A 26,021-nucleotide genomic window follows, 5' to 3' on the forward strand; every position below is an offset into this window, starting at 1 on the left:
CAGTTAGTAAAATATACCCACTCTACAAGCCTTATAGTTACCCTTTTCACTATACCATTCAAATGTAATAGTAAGTGCATGTTAGCACTTCACCTTCTACCTGTACCTCTGTCCAACATCTCATGCAATGATCTCAAGTAATTGCAAGTTACTGGTTACCACCACTTATTACCCATCAGCAGTGGGATCTTCATTGCCATATAAATGGGGAGCTATCTAGTTCTTAGGTCTTATTTTAATAATGTGCTTTGTAGACCTAATCCTAATACTATCTACCCTTACCTGAATTCCCCTGAAAGCAGAACATGAGGCATACTATTGAACAAAAGAAATTTATTTGAGAACAGGTTGCCAAGTAGCAGAAGTACTGAATAAGGAAAGAGACATAGAGGGTAGTAAAACCAGTGCAAGAATGTGTTATCAAGGCATCGCAGTGAACAACTGGTTCTGAATCACACTAAAATGTCTTACAGACACTTATCAATACCGTCTACCCCAGGACCAAAAGGGAGAAGTATTTATTCATTAGCTCCACCTCCACTGGTCAAGGATGTTCCCACAGATGTTTAGATCCCCACATTTTTAAGGTTAAAGTGTTGTTGAATGTCGTTTGGATTCCCCGAGAAGCAGAGAAGCCCAGGGGAACAGAAAACAAGAGGTCCATGTACTGGTTTGAGGCAGGCACACAGGTGACCTAAACTTGCATAAAGTCAAAGTCTGAGTGGATTAGACTCAGAGTAAAAACTGAGGCCAAGGAAATCTGAATGTGATGTGCAAGATGGCTCAAAAGAAAAATGAAATATCAAGCATCAGAATTCATACTAATAAAATAGCATGAGTTAGGAAATGATTCCATAAGTGGTATAGGAGTGCTTCAACTACAGATTATGACTGAACTAACACTTGTCTTCATTAGAGCCTCCTAACACATCAAAATAGTGCTATTTTTAAAATCCAAAGCATTTAACTTAAAAAAATAATAAAGACAATTTCAGAATTCTACTTTGCCAGAACATTTAAATGCAGTAAACCTAAGAAATCTGAATTTAATTCAATAAACCAGTGGTGTTACACATACCCATCAGAAAAATGTTTGGAGGCAAACACCCTCAATTTATTTATATTATTATGACTCAATACATTTACAGCAATTAGTCAAATTTAATTTATTAATTTTTAGGTAGCAATAACATTGAAAAGATGTTTTAATATTTTCTTCTTGCATCCAATGGATCATCCTGCTCACCACCTGAAGTATATGAAAGCCACTTTGAAGACTCAAAAAGAAAAAGGGAACTTTAGATTAGCATTGTTACATAGGTATAGATTGATAATTTTGTCAATAATTAGATGAGCTCAATCCGTATGTAGATGTACCCGAAATCACAATTTTGTATGTCTACAAAAATACATATTCATACTTAACTATTTTCTTAACTAGCTAGTAAATTCATGTATATTACAGTTATATAATAATATAGAATTAATATATAAATTATATTATCATCTAGCTCTGGATTTAGAATTATGACCTAAAATAGCAGTTTAAGACAGCACTTAGTAGTTCCAAGGAGGTTCCATAGAGACCACCAAAAAAGGGAAGGTAGAGGGTTTCAAACCACCTCTCACCTGCGTTCCACTCATAGCAGTTCTGTTTTTATCTGTTTTATATATTGTACTTCTTATAAGATTGCCCAAACTGATGTGGAGGAGACCTAATTTGCAAAAAGCCTACTAATACAGATGGATGGGAAAATAACTTAACTGGCAACAACAGGACTGAAATCTATCATTATCTTGTACCTGCACGGAGCAAGGATGAAAACACCATGATATTCACATACATACACTACCTGCATGTCTTAAGAAAGCATTAATTAAAGATCACAAATAACAATCAGATATACTTTAGAAAGGTAATCTCTCCAAAGAGTTAATGGAAACTATATAGTCATTCATTGCTTGAATGGTACCTTTAGCTCAAGCACAGTCTACAAAACAAAGTTAGTAAAATGCCTTCTAAGAGTTGTAAACATTTAAGTTTCATTTCTCTTTAACATTTCATTATATCAAACTTTGCACAAAAATGGGTAAATCCTTGTGGATAATAATTAAAGACTACTTTTTTACTTTCTTGGCAGCACTGGTGGGTTCGAGCCACACTTCCAGCCCTTTTTGCTCTGGTTATTTTGGAGATAGGGTTTTGCTTTTTGCCCAGGCTGACCTGGACCTCAATCCCAGCATTCCCAGCTGGAATGGCAGGTGTGTACCCACCATACCCAGCTTTTTTCTGTTAAGATGGGGTCTCACAAACTTTTTTGCCCAGTCTACCTGAAACCGTGACACACACACCCCATCTCAGCCTCCCATGTAACCTGGAATGACAGGTGCGTGACACTGTACCTTGCTTGAGATGGGGTAGCTGGGATTACAGACATGAGCCACCAGCACCTGGCTTTTTTTTTTTTCGCTTTTAATTGAAGAAGCACAGGCCCTCCATTATAGTATTTTGCAATTTATTCTTTACTCTTTTATTTTTAAATAGTAATACATTCACAGAAAACTGAGGAAAACGAGTACAAAAGTTATTCAGATCTTGTCAATTTTACATACGCTTACTTGTGGATGTGTACATATATACATGTGTGCAGTTCTATGCAATTTTATTATGTATGTAACTTGTTATAACTGCTACCTCAATCAAGATACGGAACTATCCCATCACCACTCAGATTTTCCATGCTATCTCTTCATATCTACACTAACCCAGTAATATTTAACTGTGGTTTTAATTTGCATTTCCCTAACAGTAATGTTGAGCCTCTTTCCATGTGCCTATTTGTCCATTTCACATCATCTTTGGAGAAATGTCTGTTGAGGTCTTTCCTACATTTTCTAATTATATTGCTTTTTTGTTATAGAATTTTTAAAGTTATTTATACATTCTAATATTCAAATATTTTATCTTGAACTTTAGCTTGCCTTTTCATTTGCTTTCTGGGTCTTTCATAGAATAACACTTCTTATTTAATTTTATGAAGCTCAATTTATTGATTTTTTGTAGTTTTGCCTTTAAATTATAAATATAAACTATTTTGCTAATTATCTTATTTAGGAGTAGAGCTAAATTGTTATGATTATATACTTATCCCAAGTGACCATTTGCTGGATTATTGGAGAGTTATTTTTTTAAAAAGTTTTATAACCTAAATCACTGTCCATGTCTTCATGATATAATTGTAAACTGGCAGCACTGAATAGCCTAGGGAAAGGGCATCTGCCCATGTTTCAAAAACATTTAAATCTTTACAAAGCTGAGTGCATAATTTCTCAATATTCTATTATAGATAATTATTCTTATTTTTCTTAGGGAAAATTATAACACCAGCTAAAACTTTGAAGACTATATTTCATATACAAAAGAATTAAGACAAATTTAGCTAATTAAAATACAAACAGTAAGGATATGGAGAAATAGAGAAAAGTAAACAATAGCAAACAAAACCCAGTACAATATAAGACATTAAATTTAATTATTTTATGACCAGAATAACATAATTCCTTCAGCATCTTCCTTATTATCTACAGCAGCAAAGAGAATCCCCAACATCTGAAAAAAAGAGGTAAAGCAGCAGGATTTTGCTGAATTGAACTTTCGTGTAACTGAATCTGATCCAGTTTACCTCCTTAATTAAATCCCAGGATCCCCTGGTCTTACATCCCATTTGACACTGCAGGTTTTGGCTACTGACCAAGTTCCCACACTGTACTCTTTGCTATGAGAAAACACAATAAAGCTGAAGTACGGTTCTCACTCTCTAGATCCTCACTGGGGAAATGGACAAACACAAAACGGAAACTGAAGTTTATATTGGTCCAGGAATTGTAAAAATCCATAAAAAAACCTTTAACAGTTATGCAGAACTCTCAAAATGGAAATCTTTGATCCTTTCCAAAGTGGTAATCACTGAACTACCCAGTTTATTTTGCCATTTCATTGACATATTAGCTAGATGTATATCATCATGAGAGTTAGTATTATGCAGTATTTAAAATCAGGGGTTATGAGGTCAACATATCACAGTTGGAATCCTGGATCTACCACTTCTTAGTTATTTGAACTTAAGAAAATTACTCTGTAAATCTTAGATTCTTCAAGATGAAGATTATGGTATCTACTCTAAAATATAGTTAGGAAAATTGAACAACACAAAAGTGCATAGAACAGTGTCCATCGCAGAGTAAATTCTAAAAAATATTAGAGATGACTAGTATTCTTAAAAATTTGATAACAAACTATGTAACAAAAATTTAGTGACTGTGCTAGCACAATTCAGTATGTACCTTGTATACATTGATACAAAACAATGAACATTCACTTTTTAGACACAGTAACATCCATTCTACAACTCTTATATCAAAGCTGTAATTATAACCTCTGTAGGAACAAAGTACTAAATACTGTAGCCAAACTGCAAATAATTCTGTAAGCCTTGGTGAGGGATGAGATGAGAATACAAAGGTAAGTAGTCCCAAACATCATACAATGCCTTATAGATGTTTGGATTTTAGCTTAAATTCAATGAGAAATAATTGAAGGATTAAAAGCAATGGAGTAACCTGATTTACATTTTCAAATGATAACCTTTTTATTATCTAGCTAATGGCATAGAAGAAGACAAAAGTAGAAGTAGGGAAGCTTATAGGAAGTTATTGAAGTAGTTCAGGCAAGAGAAAATAATGTCTTGGATTAGAATATTATCAATTAAGATGTAAAGAGGTGAACTGAATGGAGACATACTTTGCACATAGAATTGACAAGTCTGAGTGGTGGATAAAGAGAAGAGAGAAGTCCCAGATTTCTGCTGAGTGACTGGATGAGTGGAAGTACTACATAGAGTGATAGGAAGTATTGGAAGAGAAAGAAATCAGTGGATGAGGGCAGAAAAGCAAGGTTTCCATTGAGTTAAAGTTGCTTGTGGTATATCAAGTGGATATATGATTGGGTAATTTGGATATAGGACACTACAAAAGAAAGTTTTAGAATTGGAGGTATATATTTGATAGTTATAAGTAAAATATGATATTTAAAGCCATGAGGATCAGATTGCCTAGGAAAAGAATGTAAAAGATAAGGAGATGTAAAGGAATCCAGAAATGACCCCTAAGAAATTCTAACATTTAAAGGTCAGGAAGAATAAATAGAAGAACAGTGAAAGACCCTGAGGAGACAATCACAAAAGAAAAAGAAAAACCAAGAAAGAGAAAGTGAACAACTGCATCACATAGTGCTGGGAGATCAAGTAAAATAATTATCTTAGATGTCTTTTTTTCCCTTTAATCAAGCAATGTAGATAACATTGGTGATACTACCAAAAATGGTTTTAATTGCCTGGTTGAATGAGTGTAAGGTGGATTAGAAAATCTGATAAAAAGGGAAGTGAAGTGGAAATAACTCCCCAGGAAATACTGGTAGGCAAGGAGGAGAGAGATAAATTCAATCAGAGGGAAATATGCAATGAGGAGAGTGTTTTGAAAGTGCTGTGATAGTGGAGAGTCTCAGGGTTTGTTTGAATGCTGCAAGGAAGACTCCAACATACATCAGGGTTGGAGATATAGGACAAAAAAGAAATGACTACTGGAACAAGAATAATGAGAAGAAGAATGAGTAAAGGCTCCAGATCATATACGGTGTACTAGCTCTTTAATAGAAGATGGTACACTTCCTCCATTGGAACATGAAATAAGACAGATTAGGATGGACACAGACGCAGACACAGAGCATAGATTTAGTGAGAAAAGGATGAAAATTCCAATCTTGTGGGGTCTATTTCTTTTAATGGCCATCTGCTCATAATGGATGTGTGATGTCAAGGGAAGGGGGCATTAACTAAAGAAAGAAATGGGGTAGAGTGAACCATCTTTTCCAGTTTGTATGGACCAAAAAAGTTCCTATAACTCGTGACTTGTAGTTAAAAAAAAAAAAACTAGGAAGGTCTTGGTAACAGAGTAGTGGTTGCTCATTTTAGAATCTAAGCAAAATACTTTTTGTATAGAGTAGGAGCAGAACTTACTAGTAAAGAGTTCAGATTGCTAGTGTTAAATGACCAGCTGATGTTGGTGACCATGAATTCATAGCATAACCATATATGGACTAATACTGAAATCAGACCATAAATTTTGTCTCAGGTGGAAAGGTTCCAAAATGTTCTTAGTTCATGGTACATTAAGTGTCAGAATAATTTTTCACTGTAACCCCTAAACAATTGTCTGGTCTGCCTGTCTGTTCCAATAGACCAAAGATTCTATTAGGGCAGAGACCATGACTGACTTGTTCATTCAGCACATATTGGAAGTAAAAAATTCAATTTAATTAAATTGACTTGTACATTTAAAGTTAAATAATGCATTTGAAGCATCCATCAAATGCTCAAAAATGGTAGTTAAAAGGTCCCTAATATTGTTTATATTATATATTATATATATATTATATATTTCTCTGCCTTGTACGTATTTGCATTGAATAAACACTTGTTGAATGAAAAGCTCGGCTAGAGGAGAGGTCCTGAATTATGTCTGCCAGAAGCAAAACCCTAAACTCCCTGTCAATTTTACTTTCACTCTCCTAAATGCTGTACTCTTAATGTAGCAAGGAAGGAAGGGAGAGAGGGGCGGGAAGAAGGGAAGAAGGGAAGACAACCCAAATAAGCAATTGTCTGCTGTACCGGCCGCTATAAATGAGGTAAAGTATCAGGAAACCACATACAAGAATCTCGGTGCTTGTGTAGTTTCAGCTTCTCGTCCACTAGGTGGTGGAACGGAGTCCCTATTCTAACAGAATTTTTTCTCACAAGTTTGGTTTTCTCTCACGACTCCCACACAGAGCTTGGCAAGTGAAGGAAATTCAATTAAATGTCTTTACGAGTTTAGCTGGGAAAACAGAGCGTTCAAAGGCTGCCGGAGCAACCTCTGAAGAGGAGATGCTCGAGGAAACCCGCACTCTGCCAGCTAAAAACTACATCTCCCAGGAGGCCCCGGGCGAACGGGCGCCCCGTACACCTACGTCGCGGATCTCCCGGAACCGCGGCTGCCACCGAGTCCAGGAGCGCAGGGAGCGAGAGCGCGTACGGGCGCTACAGCGACGGCGCTCACAGGCCGCGGTGTCCCGCTGAGCCCGGGTTCCAACCTTGCTTGCAAGGTCCCTGAGAAACTAGCCTGTGCGCTGGACTACGAACCACGTGATCCCCGGCGCCCAGCAGCTCGCGTCTGTTACCCTGACAACACCGGGCCGCACGGACCTTCCGGGAAAGCGCGGGATTTAGAGTCCAGGTAGGTGAGGCTGAACGCGGCTTGTCCGCCTGGGCCCTCGTGGCCAGCTGTCGCGGTCCTCGGGGATTTCGGCATCCTGCAGCCCTTTTCCCCTCCCCGACTCCGCCCCCAAGTACGTCTTTGTCTTCCCGCCAATTCCCGGAGCCCAGAGGCCGCGAGGCTGAGGACCTTTTGGTAGGGTCCGCACCCCAAAACTGATGAAAGCGCTAATAAAGGGAGCGGGTGTTATTCTGCAGGTTGGGGCAGTTATTCCCCGTGCCTCAACCCCTTCCCGGTGCCTCAGCCCCTTCCCCTCCCACCTGCAAAAGAAAGCTGGCCTTTGTGCTGCTTGGAGGAGTTACAGTCCAGAATCTCGGGCAGATCCGAAGTTGGGCTTATTCAGGGAAAGGGGAGAGCTTTGCGTTGCACGTCACTGGATCCCACATAAGGGGTTCGGTGCATCGTTTTTGTTGGCCTTACATTGTTTCACCAAAAAAAATTCATGGTGATTTGTATGCTCCATTAACTATGCTTTATTAAGAATTCTGAGGCTTCTAATAAATTCGCCTTGTATGTGGAAGCATCCCCACATCTGGAAAGTGTACTTTGCAAACTTTAATGTGGATTGGAAAAATATCTAAAGTAAACTGGTTTTTAATAATTGGATGTTAGCAGATGAAAATGTAATTCGGGTGTCCAAAGTTCTTTTCCAAATCAGTTTGCTTAATGAATGAGGGCTATCTTGACCAGCTTACTGCTCATAATTGTGCGTATATACGAAGTCGTAAAGAATTCTGAAGTTTGAGTTGGATTGTATGCATGATGTGAAGAATTTCCTCAAAAAGATGTTTGTGGCTTTTGTTATTTAGTGTTGTAAATGCTTTCAGAATGTTTGCTTCGGGAAATGAAATTTATTGAGTATGGCTCACTATTCCAAAGAAGAGCTGGATGAGGAATTTGAACAGTTTATGAAAGAGGTAAGTTCATGTTTTTAAAAACTGTATTAAAAATTTGTCTCATAAGACTCATTCTTCAGTTCTTTCACCTCTAAAATATTATCAGTCCCTCAACAATGCTGTCAACTCCACCTCCAGAATATACCCAGCACCCCTTAAATTCTCTCCTATTTTCCTATTTCACATGCTGGCACCTGCTAGTTCAATACCATTATCATCTCACCTGGCCTACTGCAGCTGTTCCCAACTAGTGTCCTAGCATTTCTTGTACCACACTGAAGCCAGATGGGCTGTTACTCTTTTCATCCTCAGCATAAAATGCTACTGGTTTTTCCATTATATATAGAATAAAATCCAAACAGTGGCTTAGAAATCCTTTATGATTTTGCTTATGATTGCCTTACTGACATATCACTCTTTCACTCATCCATTCTGTTTATCCTCCCCTCCCCTTTTTATTCCCTAGATATGTCAAGCTCATTTCACCTTTGAGGCTTTGCACTACCTCTTCCCACCAACAACAATGCTGTTTTCCTATTCTTCACTGCTTCACAGAGGCTTTTTCTATTAACCCAGTTAGAAGTAACTAAGTCACTTCTTAGTATATCATGTATTTAATTCTTTTTATAGTACTTAGCCCCATTTGTTACTTTTCTTGTGTGACTCTATTGTCTACTTCCTATTCTAAGACATATGATCTATGACAAAGATGGCTGTGAGTTCATTACTATATATATAGGACCTAATAGATACTTACTAAATGTCTACTGAATGATATATTAAAAAGTATACCATATCCTATGTCTTTTCATAAATGAAGGAGGCTTGTAGAGCATTTACGAGAGTCACCTTTTAGCCTATTACACTAACATTCTTGTTTATAAAGGGAATTTGATGTGGAAAGTATCTGAGTTTCATTATCTAACAGAAACAGTAATGCCTACTATATAGAATTGTTTTAAGCATTTAAAACAGGATCTATCAATTGCCAGAATGTAGTGGACACTCAAAATGAGTCTCTCTTCCCATTTGAAAGACTGGTTTTTATATTTCAAATATGCACGCATTTTAAAGATTAAACTTATATGAAGCATTTTCATTTTAAAATAGTATAGTAGTATCATACAGGCCTTTTAGAAAATGTTTTTCTTCTATTCCATTTACCACCTTTCCAAGAAACGTTCTCTCTCTCCAACATCCTAACCCTTTCCTGTCTCCTTCTCACATCCATCCTCAAATCATAAAAGCTTTTGTCTTACGTTACAAAAATTTGGGTAAAGCCATGTTTTGGTTTTTATTTTTATTTTGTTTTAATAATGCAAACTGTGGTTTTAAGAATCTTGCTACCTACCTTGGTCTTTTTAATAAATTTTGTTCAGTTTGCTCAGTTATATAGTTTATATATTTTTGTGGGTGAGCAGTTTGACTTGTTTTGTGTGGTACTAGAGTTTGAACTTAGGGCTTTACATGGAAGGCAAGCAATCTACCACTTGAGTCACTCCTCTAGCCCTTTTTGCTATGGTTATTTTGGAGATATGAACTTAACTTTTTGCCCAGGCTGACCTGGACTGAAATCCTCCTAGTCTAAGTCTCCTGGAAGAAACTGGAGAAAAGAAGTACCCTTCTGCATGTTCTATTGGGAGCAGAGGATGGAATTGACTCTTCTGAGAGGAAAAACATTTACAGATATGAATTGGTATATTAATTGTTGAGAATATTGTTTATGTGATAACTGAAATGTGAGAGAATTAAAGGAAACATTTTAGTGATAAATCTAGAATTCTCTAACTTAAAATATATTTTAAAATTTAATAATTTGTATCTAATTTAGCTTTCAGATGATTCTTTTGGAACTTCAAACAATACACCACGACCACCTAAAAAAGAAATGAAGAATGATACAGTGCCTTGGTGGATAACTGAAGATGATTTTGAAGATGGTGGTAAATATGCTATTTTTTGTTTCCATTTATTTGACCACAAGAGGTCAGTCAAGATGTTTAATTCTGGATTTTGTTCCAATAATATAAACATAAAAACAGAATAATACTAATAATGTGCATTTTTGAAGTTTGAATTGATTTTCATATTACCTTACTTTATTACATATTTATTATGTAATTGAGAGGTTTTTTTATTGTGCTGGGTGGGAGTACATTGTGGCATTTACAAAAGTTCTTTTTTTTTATTGCTTATTCATTTATTCATATGTGCATACATTGTTTAGGTCATCTCTCTGCTGCCCTCCCCCCCTCCCCTTCCCCACCTCGCTTTCAGGCAGAACCTGTTCTGCCCTCTTCTCCAGTTTTGTTGAAGAGAATACATAAGAGATAATAAGAAAGACATAGTGTTTTTGCTAGCTTGAGATAAAGATAGCTATGCAGAGAGATTCCTAGCATTGCTTCCATGCACATGTATATCACAACCCAAATTGGTTCATCTCTACCACACCTCTTCACTACTACCAGGTCACCTTCCCATAGTAGCCTCTGTCATTTTAAGATAACTTTATTCACTCCTCTGCAGTGAGCACATCTCTTGAGAGCTTTCTCCTGAGCTCTTGTTTTACTGACCTTACTGGGGGCAACTAGAGATGCAGAAAGGACAAAAGATAGAAGACAAAGCTGGGGCCAGGTGTGTTGGGTGCTGAGATGGAGATGCACAACAGCCTCGTTACTTCTTTTCTCTATTATTCTCTTCTTTTTACTTGCCTCTTTTCTCTAGTCTTTAAAACCTTACTTGTGAAGTCATCTTTTCTATTCTTTAAAGTCTCTTTACTTAGACTCGCTCTGTCCCATGTTTTCTTTAATCTCTCTTAAAGTCTTGTCCCTCAGACATGCACTGTCCCATGTTCCCTTTAATCTCTCTTAAAGTCTTTGCCCCCCAGACTTGCACTGTCCCATGTTCTCTTTAGCTTTTCTTTAGCTTAGCTTTTCTAAAGCCTATGTATAAAGTTCTCAGTGCAGAAAGATGCTCTGGTGAAGACACACAACAACCAGCAGCAGCAGCAGCGTCAGGGGCACCCTCATAAACAACCTGCCACCAGCCAATCAAAATCCTTCAATCCTCCATTAAAAAAAACCCCTCTTCCTTCTTCAGCTGGTTCTTTTATAACCAGTGATAAACAAGGAGGTGGAGCAACAGTTCTCAGGGAGGGGCATGATATTGTAACAAGAGAAACCTTCTGTCTACTTCTCTGAACTTAAACAACTTAGGAAAAGCAGCTGTGCTGCATTTTGCCTCTCACTCTCTTCTGTGGCTGGGGCCATGCCAAACTCAGCCTGCAGATCATTGAGCACAACTGTGCTTATGTCAAGTTCTCATAGGCCTCTCGTAATCTGCTCCTCACACACATCAAACACTTTCAGGTTTTAGGTTTCCTTCCCTTTCCCTATTCTTTCTGTATATGTTCTCCCCTTCAGCATGTGACCCAAGTCCAATAAAATTACTGCATTTGTTTTAAGTCTAAAGTTTGCATATGAGGAAAAACATGATTTTTGGCCTTGTGAGCCTGGCTAACTTCGCTTAAGATGATGTTCTCCAGTTCCATCAATTTACTTGCCAATGACAAAATTTCATTCTTCTTTGTGACTGAGTGAAATTCCATTGTGTATAAATACCACTTTTTCTTAACCCATTCGTTGGTAGTGTAGCATCTTGGCTGTTTCCATAACTTTGCTATTGTGACTAGTGCTGCAGTAAACATGGGTGTGCAGGTGCCTTTGGAATAACCTGAGTCACATTCCTTTGGTATATACCTAGGAGTTGTATTGCTGGATCATATGGTAGATTATGTTTACTTTTTTTAAGAAGCCTCCATGTTGTTTTCCAACGTGGTTGTACTAATTTACATTCTCACCAGCAGTGTATGAGGGTTCCTTTTTCCCTGTATCCTCACCAACATTTGTTGGTGGTGGTGTTCTTGATGATAGCTATTCTAACAGGAGTGAGGTGGAATCTTAGTGTTGTTTTGATTTGCATTTCCTTTATGGCCAGGGATGGTGAGCATTTTTTAATGTGTTTTGGCCATTTGGATTTCTTCCTTTGAAAAAGTTCTGTTTAGTTCAGTTGTCCACTTCTTTATTGGTTCATTGATTTTAGGGAAGTTTAGTTTTTTTGAGCTCCCTGTATATTCTGGTTATCAGTCCTTTGTCTGATGTATAGCCAGCAAATATTTTCTCCCACTCTGTGGGTGATCTCTTCAGTTTAGAGACCATGTCATTTCTTTTGTTGTGCAGAAGCTTTTTAATTTCATGTAGTCCCATTTGTCCATCCTTTCTCTTAGTTGCCAAGCTGCTGGGGTTCTATTGAGGAAGTCCTTGCCTGTACCTATTGCTTCCAGAGTATTCCCTGGTCTTTCCTGTACTAACTTCAGAGTTTTGGGTCTGATATTAAGGTCTTTAATCCACTTTGAGTTAATACTTGTAGAGAATAATAGACATGGATCTAGTTCCAGTTTTCTGCAAGCAGATAACCACTTTTCCCAACAACATTTGTTGAAGAGGCTGTCTATTCTCCATCATATGGTTTTTGGTGTCTTTGTCAAAAATAAGGTGGGCATAGCTGTGTGGATTCATATCCAGGTCCTCTGTTCTGTTCCACTGATCTTCATATCTGTTTTTGTGCCAGAACCATGCTATTTTTATTGCGATGGCTCTGTGAAACAGTTTGCAGTCAGGTATTATGATACCTCTAGCATTGCTCTTTTTTCTGACTATTGCCTTGCCTATTTGTGGTCTCTTGTATTTCCAAATGAACTTTAGGGTTGATTTTTCAATCTCTGTGATGAATGTCATTGGGATTTTGATGGGAATTGCATTGAACATGTAGATTGCTTTTGATAGTATAACCATTTTTACTATGTTGATTCTACCATTCCATGAGCATAGCAGATTTTTCCACCTTCTGTACTCTTCCTCAGTCTCTTTCTTCAGAGTTTGTAGTTCTTCTTGTAGAGGTTGTTCACATCCTTTGTTAAGTTTTACTATGACATTGTTGCTTATTTAAGATAACTACACAGGGTATTTCCTTGTGACACTTACATTTATATACATTTTATAGCCTGATTTGGTTCATCCCTTCTTCTTTCTACCTTAGTCCCTTTCTTATAGTAGTTTCACCTTGTTTAAAAACTATATTCATTCTTGTACAGAGAACACATCAACCATATTAATCTTAACTTCCTTCTTTTACCCTCCCCCTCTCGTATGTGACCTTCCGTTAGCATAACCTGTTTTTCATATTATTGCTATATTTATATTAGGTCTATATTCCACAGATGAGAGAAAACATGTGGCTTTTGGACTTCTGAACTTGGCTAACTTCCCTTAAGATGATGTTCTCCATTTCCATCCATTTACCTGCAAATGAGAAAATTTCATTCTTCTTTGTGGCTGAATAAAATTCCGTTGTATGTAAATGCCATATTTTCTTAACCCATTCATCAGTAGTAGAACATCTGGACTGTTTCCATAGCTTATCTACTGTGAAAAATGCTGCAAAAAACATTGATGTGCAGGTGCCTTTGTTGTAACTTGACTTACGTTCTATCAGATATATCCCTAGGAGTGGAATTGCTGGATCACATGGCAGTTCTATTTTTAGTTTTTCAAGGAGCCTCCATACTGTGTTTTTACATTAACAGGTTATTTTACGATGAAATAATTTATATTTTCCTCAAGTTAAATACTTCAGGTAGTTTTTGCTTTTTTTCCCATAAAATTGAGCCTGAATTCCTTGGGTGACAGTTGAGGTGCTATATAATCTGACTGGAGTCCTCCTGTTTTCCTCACATGCTCCAGCCACACTAGGTTACTCCGTCTCTCCTGGAAATGCCATTGGCTCCTAACCTCTGTACTGTGGTCTGTGGTTCCCTGCCATGTCAGTGCCTCCCTCTCATCTTCCTTGTCCAGTAAGGCAGCACCACTCTTTGCAGTCCTGTTGTAACTCTCTTTTTGCTCCATGTTAACAGTTACGTTTTCCTTTCTTTGAGGTCAGAACACCATAATAGCATATTCAGATTGTGTTGATGGTTGTAACTTTCAGGCCTACTTTTGGGTTTAAAAGCTTTGTGTGGGCAGGAAACACTGCTTTTCTTTTCCTTGTATCCCTTGACTCTCAAAACTGTAAATAACATGTTTTTGTAAATGAATATTTAGAGATTTTTCTTCTTGTTCACATCTTAGTTTTTCTTAGTACTATAATACCATAGTGTTAATGAAGTGCCTCATTGAAAAATCTAGTACAGTTTTTCATAAATCCCCAAACTATATAACAGTGCTGAAACTGCATGTGAAGAATTATTTTTAAGAATCATTTCTCCTATTAATGCTTGAAAAAGATATAGAATAAAGTATTCTTGAAATCATTGGCAAAGATTTAGCACTGAAGATAATGAATCAGAGTAGAACTATGACAATTGACTCTAAAGAGAAAAAGTAACTCTTGGGTTGCAACCTGACTAAAGGAACTGTTTTTAAAGAATGTGTATATCTAAAATAGATTCAATTAGTAAAAGAAAGATCATCTAGAAACAAACTTTTTAACAGTCTCTGCTTAAACACAGGAGAGAGGTTTTCGTTTTGTTTTTTGCCACAGAGCATAGCCTGGTCCCTGGTTTAATCATAAGCATTTATGGAGTTGATATTACATTCTGAATACTAGACACTGTTGTGTAAGTCTAGATGTGATTCCTGAGTACATGAATAGCACTCTTGAGAGGAATATATTCCTAGTTTTGAGTAAATGCCATTAAACATTAAAACTGAATAACTTCTGTGTTAGAATTTCTTTTTCTTTCAGTTGCCATAAGGATAAAGTGTTCTGGCTGGGGAGTTAACTAATCCTTTTGCTAATTACATTCTTCAGTATAAATAACTAAACTAGATCTTGGTTTCTGTTGTATTTGTCTCTGGTGAGCTTGCTTGATCTGGGCCATTTACTTTCTTTAGCTGTATGGAAGTTACTGTTTGATCCAGTAAAACCATTATAACTTTTTCCAAGAGCATACTAATTAGGAAATTCATGTCACAATTTGTGACCTCTTAATCAGCCTGTCTTCTAACCCAAAGTGATATTGTTTCTTTCTTTCTTTCTTTCTTTCTTTCTTTTTTTTTTTGCTGTCGTGGGCAAGTGTTCTACCATTTGAACCACACCTCCAGCCCTTTTTTAATTTAATTATTTTTCAGGTGGCATCTCACAGTTTTTGCACAGGCAGGGTTGGATCACAATCCTAATCTCTTATCTCCCAAGTAGCTGAGATTGCTCCTAATCTTAATGTTTATATTGCATATTGTATTTATTTACCTTTTCCATATGTCAGTTTTTTAAAACAAATATACAGTGATCCCTCCAAATCTGTAGGGGATTGGTTCCAGAGCCACCAGTACCAAAATCCATGGATATTCAAATCCCCTATGTAAAATGACATAGTATTTGCATATAACGTAAGTATATCCACCCATATACTTTAAGTCACCTCTAGATTACTTATAGTACCTGGTACAATGTAAGTGTTATGGAAATAAATGTTAGGTTGTATTCTTTAAGGAATAACAAGAAAATAAAGCACCTGTACATATTTAATACAGACACTTTTTTCCAGAGACTTTTGATCTTTAGTTGGTTAAATTCATAAATGTGGAAACACAAAGGGCTTGTATAAAATTTTGATATTGTGTGACTTTTTCAATGTTTTCTAGTGTTCTCTGACTAAAGAGCATGGTTCTACCCTTGGCCTATGAGGACAAGTGTGGTATGACCATGGTCTTCCTGTTATAGGATTGTTTTCTCCCATATTCACCCTTACTCTGTGGATTCAACCTCATTAACTTTTTTGCATCCTCAAACGTTTCTTGCTCTTCCCATGGTCCATCCTTTGTACCTGTCTGCAGTTGTCTCCCTTTCCCACTTCACCCAGTTATTTCCTACTCTTCATTCATGTCATAGCAGTATTATTACTTCCTTGAAGAAATATTCTTGGATTCTCCAGTTTTGATAGGGCTCTCCTCCCCATTAATATGTTATTGATTTCCTGCTGCTTCTCTAGCAATCATCTCCAGTGGTTACTGTTTTCTTTCCATTATACCTGCTGCTTCCTCTCCGGTTTCCTATGAATTGTGTCATTAGACCATCCACTGTATCTTCTTGTCTTCTTCTGCCAGTGACCAGGTTATTCCTCATAGATTTTAGCTTCTGTTTTACTGTGATCTCCAATTCTACTGCATTTTTACCATGTGGCTGAACCCTCCAGTAATCTGAGTTCTGAGTTCTTGAACTTCTTTACACCGGAAGTCTCATTGTGCATATCATCACCCCCTCCTCCTTGTGATAGCTTCTCATGTCACTCATCATAAAAGCCAGTGATCTGCATATTAGCTCACACTGCCTTTCCCTTGCACATGCCACGGCAGCTTCACTGGCCTCCTTACTCTTCACATGTGCCTGGCCTTCTCCCACCTTGGAGGTGTCCTCTTCCTTAAACATTCTTTCTCTGAAGTATTCACATTGATTGATCCTTTGCTTCTGTCTGAGCTGTGAAGGCATTCTTGCCCACCCTATTTAAATTTTCAGTGCTCTTTCTCCTGCAGTCCCTATCACTCTTTCTTGTAGTTTTCTTTGCACTTACCAATTTTTAATGTACTATTTATTTGTAATGTACTTATTTTACTTATTGCCTGCCCTGTTTGCATGAATATAAGCTTCAAAGGAGCAGGAGCTTTTTTGTTGTTTGTTTATTCATATGTGCATACGTTGTTTGGGCCATTTCTCCCCTTCTGCCCCCCACTTCCTCCCCCTCTTCCCCCACCCCCCTTGGTTCCAGGCAGGACCTGTTCTGCACTTTTCTCCAATTTTATTGAAGAGTAGACATAAGCAATAATAAGAAAGACATAGCGTTTTTGCTAGTTGAAATAAGGATACCTATACAGAGAGATTCCTAACATTGCTTCCATGCACAAGTGTATTATACCCCAAATTGATTCATCTCTACCTGATCTCTTCCCTGCTTCCTGGTCACCTTCCCATATTGACCTCTGTCATTTTAAGGTTACTGTATTAGCTTCTCTGCAGTGGACAATCAAACACTTTCATGTTTTGGGTTTCCTGTCTATCCCCATTCCTCCCATATATGCTCTCCCCTTAGCATGTGACCCAAGTCCATCAACATTGCTGCATTTGCCCTAGATCTAAAGTCCGCGTATGAGGAAGGACATACGATTTTTGGTCTTCTGAGCCTGACTAACTTTACTTAAGATGCTGTTCTCCAGTTCCATCCATTTACTTGCAAATGATAAGATTTCATTCTTCTTCATGGCTGAGTAAAATTCCACTGTGTATAAATGCCACATGTTCTTAATCCATTCATCAGTAGTGGGGCATCTTGTCTGTTTCCATAACTTGGCCATTGTGAATAGTGGAGGCAGGAGTTTTTTAACAACTTTATTGACTTATAAATCCTAAGCATTTAGTACAATGATCAGATGTAGAAGGCAACCATAAGTTATTTGCTGTTGATTATCTGCTCCTCCTGTTAGAGTAATTTTCATGGTGGCAAGGGTCTTTATTGTATGGCCAGCATTAGCACTGTTCTAGGCACTTAATTTGTAGAAAAATTTGAGTGAATAATGTTCTAAACTTTTTCTGCATAAACATAAATTTATACTTTCTTGCCTAGGAGTCATGAAATTTTTTTAAACTTCTTACTATAAAAAATTTCAAACACTTAGAAGTAGAATGTACACTCATGTACCCATTGTCTTGATAACAGTAATCATTAACTCATGGCCAGTCATATTTCTCCCATAATCCCCTCTCTTTCTCTATTTCCCTTCCACCATATTACACTGAAAAAAAATCTCCAGCACCATATCACTCTATCCACAGATATTTCAAAGTATCTCTTTTTAAAATAATTTTTATTAGTCTAAAATAATCATATAATGGAGTTTCATTGTGATACTTGCAATATACATGTAATATATTTTGATCAAATTCACTTCATCTACTTACTCTTTCCTGACCACTCTCTCTCTTCCCCCCTCCTTTTTAATAGTTTATGGTGGTGTTGTCTTTTAAAATATAACCATAATATTATCCAAAAGCTACAATAAGATTTCCTTAATATCATCTAATATCTAATCAGTCATAAAAGACTTTTAATATGTTTAATATATATTAATTTTGGAGAAAGTTTCACATTCCAAAATGCTGTGAGAAATTTTGATAGCCTCCTCTCCCCCAACAATGTACTAATATACTGGTGTAAGACTCCTCCGGTGAGTCACTATTTCCAATGTTTTGGAAATGATGACTTTAAAGATCTCTTAATATGTCCATCTATTTTCTGGAAGTGATATTTATACTCACAGAGGGTTTTCTCTGACCCCTGTAATTGCCCTTGTACCTGTTATTCCCCCATTGTGTTTTGAATGCTGTTTCATGTTATGTACAATCTATTTGCAAAATGTTAGGAGTCAAGCAACAAAAACTCTAAATAAAGAACAGGGAAATAAGGCAGAAGAAAAGTGATGTGGCATAGTATATTGACTAGTTATGCTTCAAAATATATTTTAGAAGTCTTATGCAAATTTTTAAATGTTTTGTTTAATAAGATACACGGAAATCAAATAAAATTACAGTTTTCTTTTATGAGTTCTGGGTCTGATGAATTTTTATTTAATAGAGTGGGTTTATTTTAGAGATGCTATGCATAAAATTAATATAACAGTATTATTGTGTTGGCATAGTGATCAAAACAGTTCTCTGAACATAAATAGCCAACAATTGTATTCCTAGGACTGCTTGGAACAAATGTAAGCTATTTGAAAACAAAGAAGACTTCTCAGCCTGTTATAGAAACAGAAGAAGAATCTGCTGAAAAAATTCAGTTTCTTAAGAGCAGTGGAACCTCTATTTTAAGTGTTGACAGCTTAGAAACAAATGGTAAGAAATGAGAGGGCTGTGAATTAAATTATTACTACATTCAGAATTTTTATAAAAATTAAATCATAGCTGTCTGAGAGCCTCTTTTACTGAAGCACATACACAGATTTAATATCTTCCTAGAAGTCTAGAATTTCAACTCTAGAGAAGCCTTAAACCTTACAAATTGATTTTGATTATGAATCTATTACATATTTGTAAACTTGCTTAATTTACTATGTAGTATCAATAAATGTATAATCTAAATTTCATCAAAATTCTGTGTATTAATATATTCGTGCCTTCTATTTAGAGCTAGTAGTTTCTGAGCTCAATCATAGTATTCTTGGAATGGGATTGGACACATTAGAAGAACAAGAGGAGAAAGAGCAGTTTTTTACCAGGCTGGAGAAAGGCTTAACATCTTCCATTGATTATTCAAGACTAAATAAGGAACTGGATTCTAAGGACTCCACACAATTTAAAGCATTACATAGGTAAAGTGAATACAAATAAACTTCTAACTGATTTTTGTGTTATTCTGTAGTTTTATAATGTAGATTTTTTTATACAGACTTTTATACAAATTTTTAGATTAAAGTATCTTTAGGTATAAACTCAAACATAACAGATATAATTAAATCTCAGTTTTGAACTCTAGTCTCTGCTTATTATTATTGCAAGGATTTTTCTTATATATGGACAGAATAGTTGATTTGAAGTTGAAAGCCTACTCTGCTTCCAGACACCTGAAATTTCATACCCAAGAAACTGTTGAAACTAATGGTATATTTGTCAAGTCCTTATTAGGAAAGAAATTGATGAAATGATTTTCCCCAATAAACTCAAATGGAGTCCCAGTTACTAAGAAAAAAGGAACAGAGGATACAGAAACCAGGGAGCCAACACAAGTTTGGTCTAGTTTTAACTCTATGTGTGGTTGGATCTATTGGTTATCAGAGAACCTAATTTGCCCTAGGAATACTACAAACTGAATGAGCTGATACTCTCTTAAGTACAGTAAACCATTGCATTCTCATGACCTTTGTGAGACCTGAGATCTTGTATTTCCTCAGTTTAGTTTTCTGTGTAATTATTTTTGTTATAAAAGGAAATCAAATTATCAAATTACGATTTAGGATTTTAAGAACACAAAAGTATAATTAGGAGAATCATAACCTAGGATTATTAGAGTGCTTAGTCTCAAGTTGATTAGTCTCTTGTAGACTGGACAAATCAGTACATTTGCTAGCATGAACTGTGCAGTCTGAGACCTGTGTACTACCTGCAAGTGAAGAATTTAGCCTTTCAATTTTGTGGATGTTGGCAAGAAACACCAAATTCCTCAGTCATAAGCAAAGGGCCTTATTTCTCACAACAAAAGCAATACTCTGTCATGTGTATTCATACTGGTTCCCCATGTCCCACGAGTTATGGTGTGAGACAAAGGATCCATGTCTGCACATGCAGTAGATTGCATTACTGGAGAGGAATACTGAGCTAGGGAAACCTGTTGTTTATATAATAAGTACCAGTAATCCTGATCTTTGGGTAGAAACATTACCTCCCATCTCAAGACTGCTTGCTACAAGCACAGCCCTGAAAAATAGCTTTGTAAAGGATGGTCAGGACCTTGCCTTACTGGGATATCCAGAAGGAACATGCAGAGTACTCAGGGCCCGTAGCAACTGGCTGTCCCAACATTGACAGTACAGATTAAGCGTGCATAGATTTGTTGGTCACAATTTTTTCCCCTTTGCAATATTCTTTAACTTTTATTTCTTAGCAATATTCTTAACTTGTAGAATAGGCTGGTCAAAGCACAGCATACATTATTTATACAATATTAGTTGTTTGCTGCTATTGTTATCATGTCTTATGGTTTCTCAGATGTGCTCATAATCTCACTAAAAACGGGGCTAATGGACTGAAAAAGGTATAACTGATTTCCTTGGTTTGAAAGAAAGTGGTGTGTGAACTAATATTTCCATAATAATTAAAACACACTCAAGCTTCCTTGTCCTCTTACTGAGTTTTCAGTTTCCATCTCAAGAGTTGCATTGCTTATTAGCATGTGAGTGCTGATCTTTGCATTTCATACTTCACTGGTTCACTAGCTTGTGGTCAATTCCTAACCCATAGTGAAAAGGGGATATCTGGGTAAGATAATGTGAATGCACATCCTTTTATATAATAAAATTGTGTATATTTGTGTAGAAGTTTTAAGAAAAGTGACGTTTCTTTGATGATTTGTATAGGTACAATTAGTCTCAGACTTCAATGATTTTTATTTTTAAAACATTTTTCTTACAGCATAAGAGTACTTGAGAAGACATACAATTTTAGATTTTATTTTAATAATTAGGCAAAGGATTATATGAAGATATATTAACATGTTAAACGACATCTTATTTTTCCAGTGATCATGCTGATATAGAACTCACTGAAGATGAACTAGAGAGTGAATCAAAACATGAATTACTGCCAGGTAATTTCATTGGTTGTAAAATTCATAATATCTGAAAAGACAGTATAGCCTTTTTTGTGATACTGGAGTTTTGAACTCAGAGCTAGGCATATCTGCCACTTGAGTGATGCCTTCAGCCCTTTTGCTTTGATATTTTAAAATAGGGTCTGGCATTTTTACCAGGGACAGATCTAGACTGCATTCGTTCTATTTTCAATGTCTTATATATAGCTAGGGCTGGGACCATAGTCCATGCTCAGTTTATTTGTTGAAATGAGGTCTCTAACTTTTGCCCATGCTGGCCTCAAAACAGTGTCATCCCAGTCGCCACTTCCCACGTAGCTGGGGTCGCAGGTGTGTGCTACCATTCCTGCCCAAGATCATATAGCTTTTAATAAAGACATTGATGAGAGAAAAATAATGAGAAGGAAAATAATTGTCTTAGCAAGAGCTTTGAACAAGTAAAGTGGGGTTGCTGTGTTATACTCTGAGCTACTAAGATACTGAAAGTGAATTGCTGCCTCATTTGTTGAGAGTGGCAGTTCACCAATCAGTAAGACAGGAGAATGAGCTTTGTGTCAGCATTGTGAGAATCTCTGAAGACAGGACAAAGACCTCCAAAGCATGGTGGGTGAGGAGGTCATTCTTTTTTCCATCTTTTGACTTAAAGTGTCTTTATTTTTATATTTAAAGTGGTTTTCTTATTAGAGGACATACAGGTGGATTTTTTATTGATAGCTTTGCCATTGTTTTCTATCCTTCCATCTTTTTTGTTGCTTTTGTCCCACATGCTATTGGATTGTTTATAGCATTCCATCTTCTTTCTCTTTTTGGCTTTTTAGTTATACTTTTTTGTTGTATTTTTTTAGTTGCCCTATGACTAGCGAATATATCTTTACCTTTATTTGAGTCTATTTTGAAAAAATACGTCACTTTATATTCACTTTAACAGTAGTAAACCCACCTCGCCATTTTGCTTTTTTTGTCATAAACTTTTTTACTACATCTTAAAACTCCACAACACGTTGATAATATTGTTGTTAAAATAATCTATTGTCACCTTAAAATATTTTAAAAACAAAATGTTTATTACATAAATATTTGTATTTATTCATGTGCTTAACATTCCCAATGCTTTGTATTTCTTTGCATAGATGTGATTTTTTAAATTTTTATTTATTTAGTTTGTGTGTGTGTGTGTGTGTGTGTGTGTGTGTGTGTGGTATTGGGGTTTAAACTCAGGGCCTACACCTTGAGCCACTCCATCAGCCCTTTTTAGTGATGGGTTTTTTCGAGATACAATCTCGCAAACTATTTGCCTGGGCTGGCTTCAAACCAACATCCTCCTGATCTTTGCCTCTAGGATTACTGGCATGAGCCACCGACACCCCGCTGGACGGCTTTCATTTGTTTGCCTTCAATTTTGAAGATACTTTTGCTGAGTATAGAATTTTTAGGTAGTTTATTTTTTTCTTTGAGCACTTTGATTCTGTTCTATTGACTTTTTATCATATTTCTCATGAAAAGTCATTATTGTCATCCCTTGGTATCTGGGGGAGATTTGTTTCAGAATTTGCCACAGATACCAAAGTTTGTAAATGCTTAAGTTCCTTACGTAAAATGGTACGGTATTTGCTTATTCCTATGCACATCTTCCCATGTACTCTCAGTCACCTCTTCTTTACTTATAGTACCAATACAGTATAAATGCTATGTAAATAGTTGTTATACTGTATTGTTTATGGAACAATGACAAGGAACAAAAGTCCATACATGTTCAATCCAGACACAATTTTTTTTTTCAAAACATTTTTAATCCACTGTTGGTTGAATAGAACCTAATAGAACAGAGGGACTGTTATGTCTTTTTTCCCTATTTTCAAGGTTTTGGCTTTATCCTTATACTTTGGCAGTATGATTAAGATGTATCTTAGTATACCTTTCTTATATTTATCCTGTTTGAAGTTGATTGGCCATCATTGATCTGTGAATTTATAGTTTGCATCAAAATGAAAAATTGTTTGGCCATTAATTCTTCAAATACTATTTCTGCTTTTTGTTCCCTGGTCCTGTTCTTAATTACAGGTATCTCGTAAAACACCAAGTTTTGCCCTGTATGTCACCAAAGATTCTTTTATGGACTTTTTTTCCTTTCTTTGCTTCAGTTTATATTGCTATGCCTTCACATTCACTGATCTTTTCTTTAATCTGCTGCTAATTCCACCCATTATTTTTTTTCTTTAAAAAGTTCCTTTGTATTTTTTTTAAAATCTGTTTTGTTTCCTCATTATGTTCATTTTTTTCAAGTACTTAATACAAAGCATATTTTACAGATGACAACATTTCAGTTCTGGGTATCTTTCTGCTTTTTCTCATTGTATTTTTTCTTTTGGATATTGGATATTTTATTAGATACTGGATATTGTGGATTTTATGTCATTGAGTGTCAGGATTTGTTTCTCCTTTTGAAAATGTTGAGCTTTTTTCTGGTATCTAGTTGTTCCTGCCACTTGATCCTTTCAAGGCTTTTCTTATTTTCATTAGGGGAAGTAGCCACTATAGGTATTGTTTAACCCTATTACTAAGGCATGGCCTTCCAAGGTTTGTACCAATGGCCCGTAGTGATCAGTGAGGACCTTCTAGTCAAGCAGGTTTGAGCTTGAATGTCTCCCTTGTCCTGTGTGAACTCAGAATTGTCCAACCTACAGATTCATAGCTGTTCTTGGCTAAATGTACACATTAGCAGCTTAGCATTTAGTAATAAGTGAAAAAAAAAAGTGAAAGGGATAACAATGCAGATTTCTAGAGCTTTTTTCCCAAATAATATGGAAGATGCTGAGTATTAACGATGATAATTTTCCATAAAAATCACTTCCATTTCATTTTGCTTTTTCATTTTTATGTAACTGAATTGGCTTTGATGTTTGTTTCAGAAATCTCTTGACATATTTTTTCCTTACCATTATTTCCTGTGTCTCATTCTCTCTCTCTTTTTCTCAATAACATTTCTTTCTTATTTCAGACCTACTTTATTTATGACAGATTCCTGGGGAGGAGGTTTTGTCATTCATAGGTTATAAGTTAATACTTGCCTGTAAGTTATTCAGTTACTCAATGAAAATACTAGAATATAGTTTGGAATAATGCACATGAGATTAGCAATTTGGCAATTAGAAATAGTATTTTCAGGGCTCAAGGTTATAGCTCAATGGTAGAGTGAGACTGGGTTCAATCCCTAGCACCACAGCAAAAAAAAACTGCTATTCTCAACATTTTAACTTCTAATCTTCTCAGCAATCCCTCAAGATAAGTACTATTTTTATCCCCACATAACAGATGGAAAAAATGAGGCCAAGAAATCAATTCTGTAGCTGAAAATAGTAGAACAAGGAATTGAATCTAGGCCTTCTGGCTTCAGGTAAAGCAGCAAAGCACTGTGCTACTCTCCCTGAACTGTTTGTTACCCTTCTTTGTTGTCACACACACTGCAACCCCTTCCTCTGATTCCCAAGTCCTAAGAACTTCTTTGAGTTCAGTGTCATACATTCCCATAGCTCCTGTCTTCTTATTCATCTTGTGTTAAGTAACTCTAATCTAACTTCAGTAATTTAATTACTTAAATTTCGGTAGCCTCCACCTAGAATAGTAAATTTTTAATCATTTTATATTGGGCCTACTACCTAGAAGTACATCTAATACAATGTAATTACTCTTTACTGTTTTGCAAATTTGATTATATCCACTGATACTTAGAAAATCCCAGTGTTCTTTCTCATGCAGAAGAGGAACAAATGTTTCTGTGATGTAGTTAACCAACTCATCTAGCTTGTCTGCACAAATTCCAGCACCTATGCTGTTCCAAATTCATATTTTTATAGCAGAAATGGAGGTGTTTCTGTAGCCCGATTTCACTGGGAGCATATCCCTATGTAACTGCTAAGCCCTTTCAAACTCATTCTCAAACTTCTTAAGTTGTCCCCTCCATTGTAAGAGAAAAGACGATTCCAGAAGCAGGCACATTAGTATTCATGTAGTCTTTTTCCCATCAGCTCATCCTGTTTTTTTCACTGTAACGTAATCTTTTCAAATACAAATAAGATACTTGTTTCAAAAGTGATCAGAACCACTCTGAAAAATCTGTTCACCTTCCTTCAGCTCACAGATTTCAGTCAGTGCTTTTAAGAGCCAAAAGCAACTTGAAAATTGAGCAGATACAGCTCAAATAACCCCTGCACCACCTTCATAAGTAGACTGATGGCATCAGTTAACTGGTAGATATCTTTTCCTTCTGCTCCAAAGTCATTCCAATATAACTTAGAGGCTTTAACCCAGAAGTACTTGGAGTCAGGAAACAGCAAAAGTCATGTAGG

The 26,021-nt window shown here is 36.3% G+C and overlaps 1 protein-coding gene across 4 annotated transcripts in view; it reads left to right on the forward strand.

The window, feature by feature from the left end:
- The first annotated feature begins 7,048 nt into the window (after positions 1–7,048).
- Cep162 (centrosomal protein 162) overlaps positions 7,049–26,021 on the forward strand; it is an 82,424-nt gene continuing 63,451 nt past the window's right edge. For 2 of the 4 annotated variants that reach the window (XM_020188071.2, XM_074078639.1), the window contains exons 1-6: positions 7,049–7,329; positions 8,196–8,285; positions 10,096–10,207; positions 19,059–19,205; positions 19,498–19,681; positions 21,605–21,672. In XM_020188071.2, coding sequence (XP_020043660.2) covers positions 8,229–8,285; positions 10,096–10,207; positions 19,059–19,205; positions 19,498–19,681; positions 21,605–21,672 — 568 coding nt within the window. In that variant the 5' untranslated portion in view covers positions 7,049–7,329; positions 8,196–8,228. Of the gene's footprint in view, positions 7,330–8,177; positions 8,286–10,095; positions 10,208–19,058; positions 19,206–19,497; positions 19,682–21,604; positions 21,673–26,021 lie in introns of those variants that run through there. The other 2 variants (XM_074078647.1, XM_074078667.1) reach the window with 2 other exon arrangements.

This window comes from Castor canadensis, chromosome 1 (genome assembly GCF_047511655.1).
Source record: "Castor canadensis chromosome 1, mCasCan1.hap1v2, whole genome shotgun sequence".
Taxonomy (NCBI): Eukaryota; Metazoa; Chordata; class Mammalia; order Rodentia; family Castoridae; genus Castor; species Castor canadensis.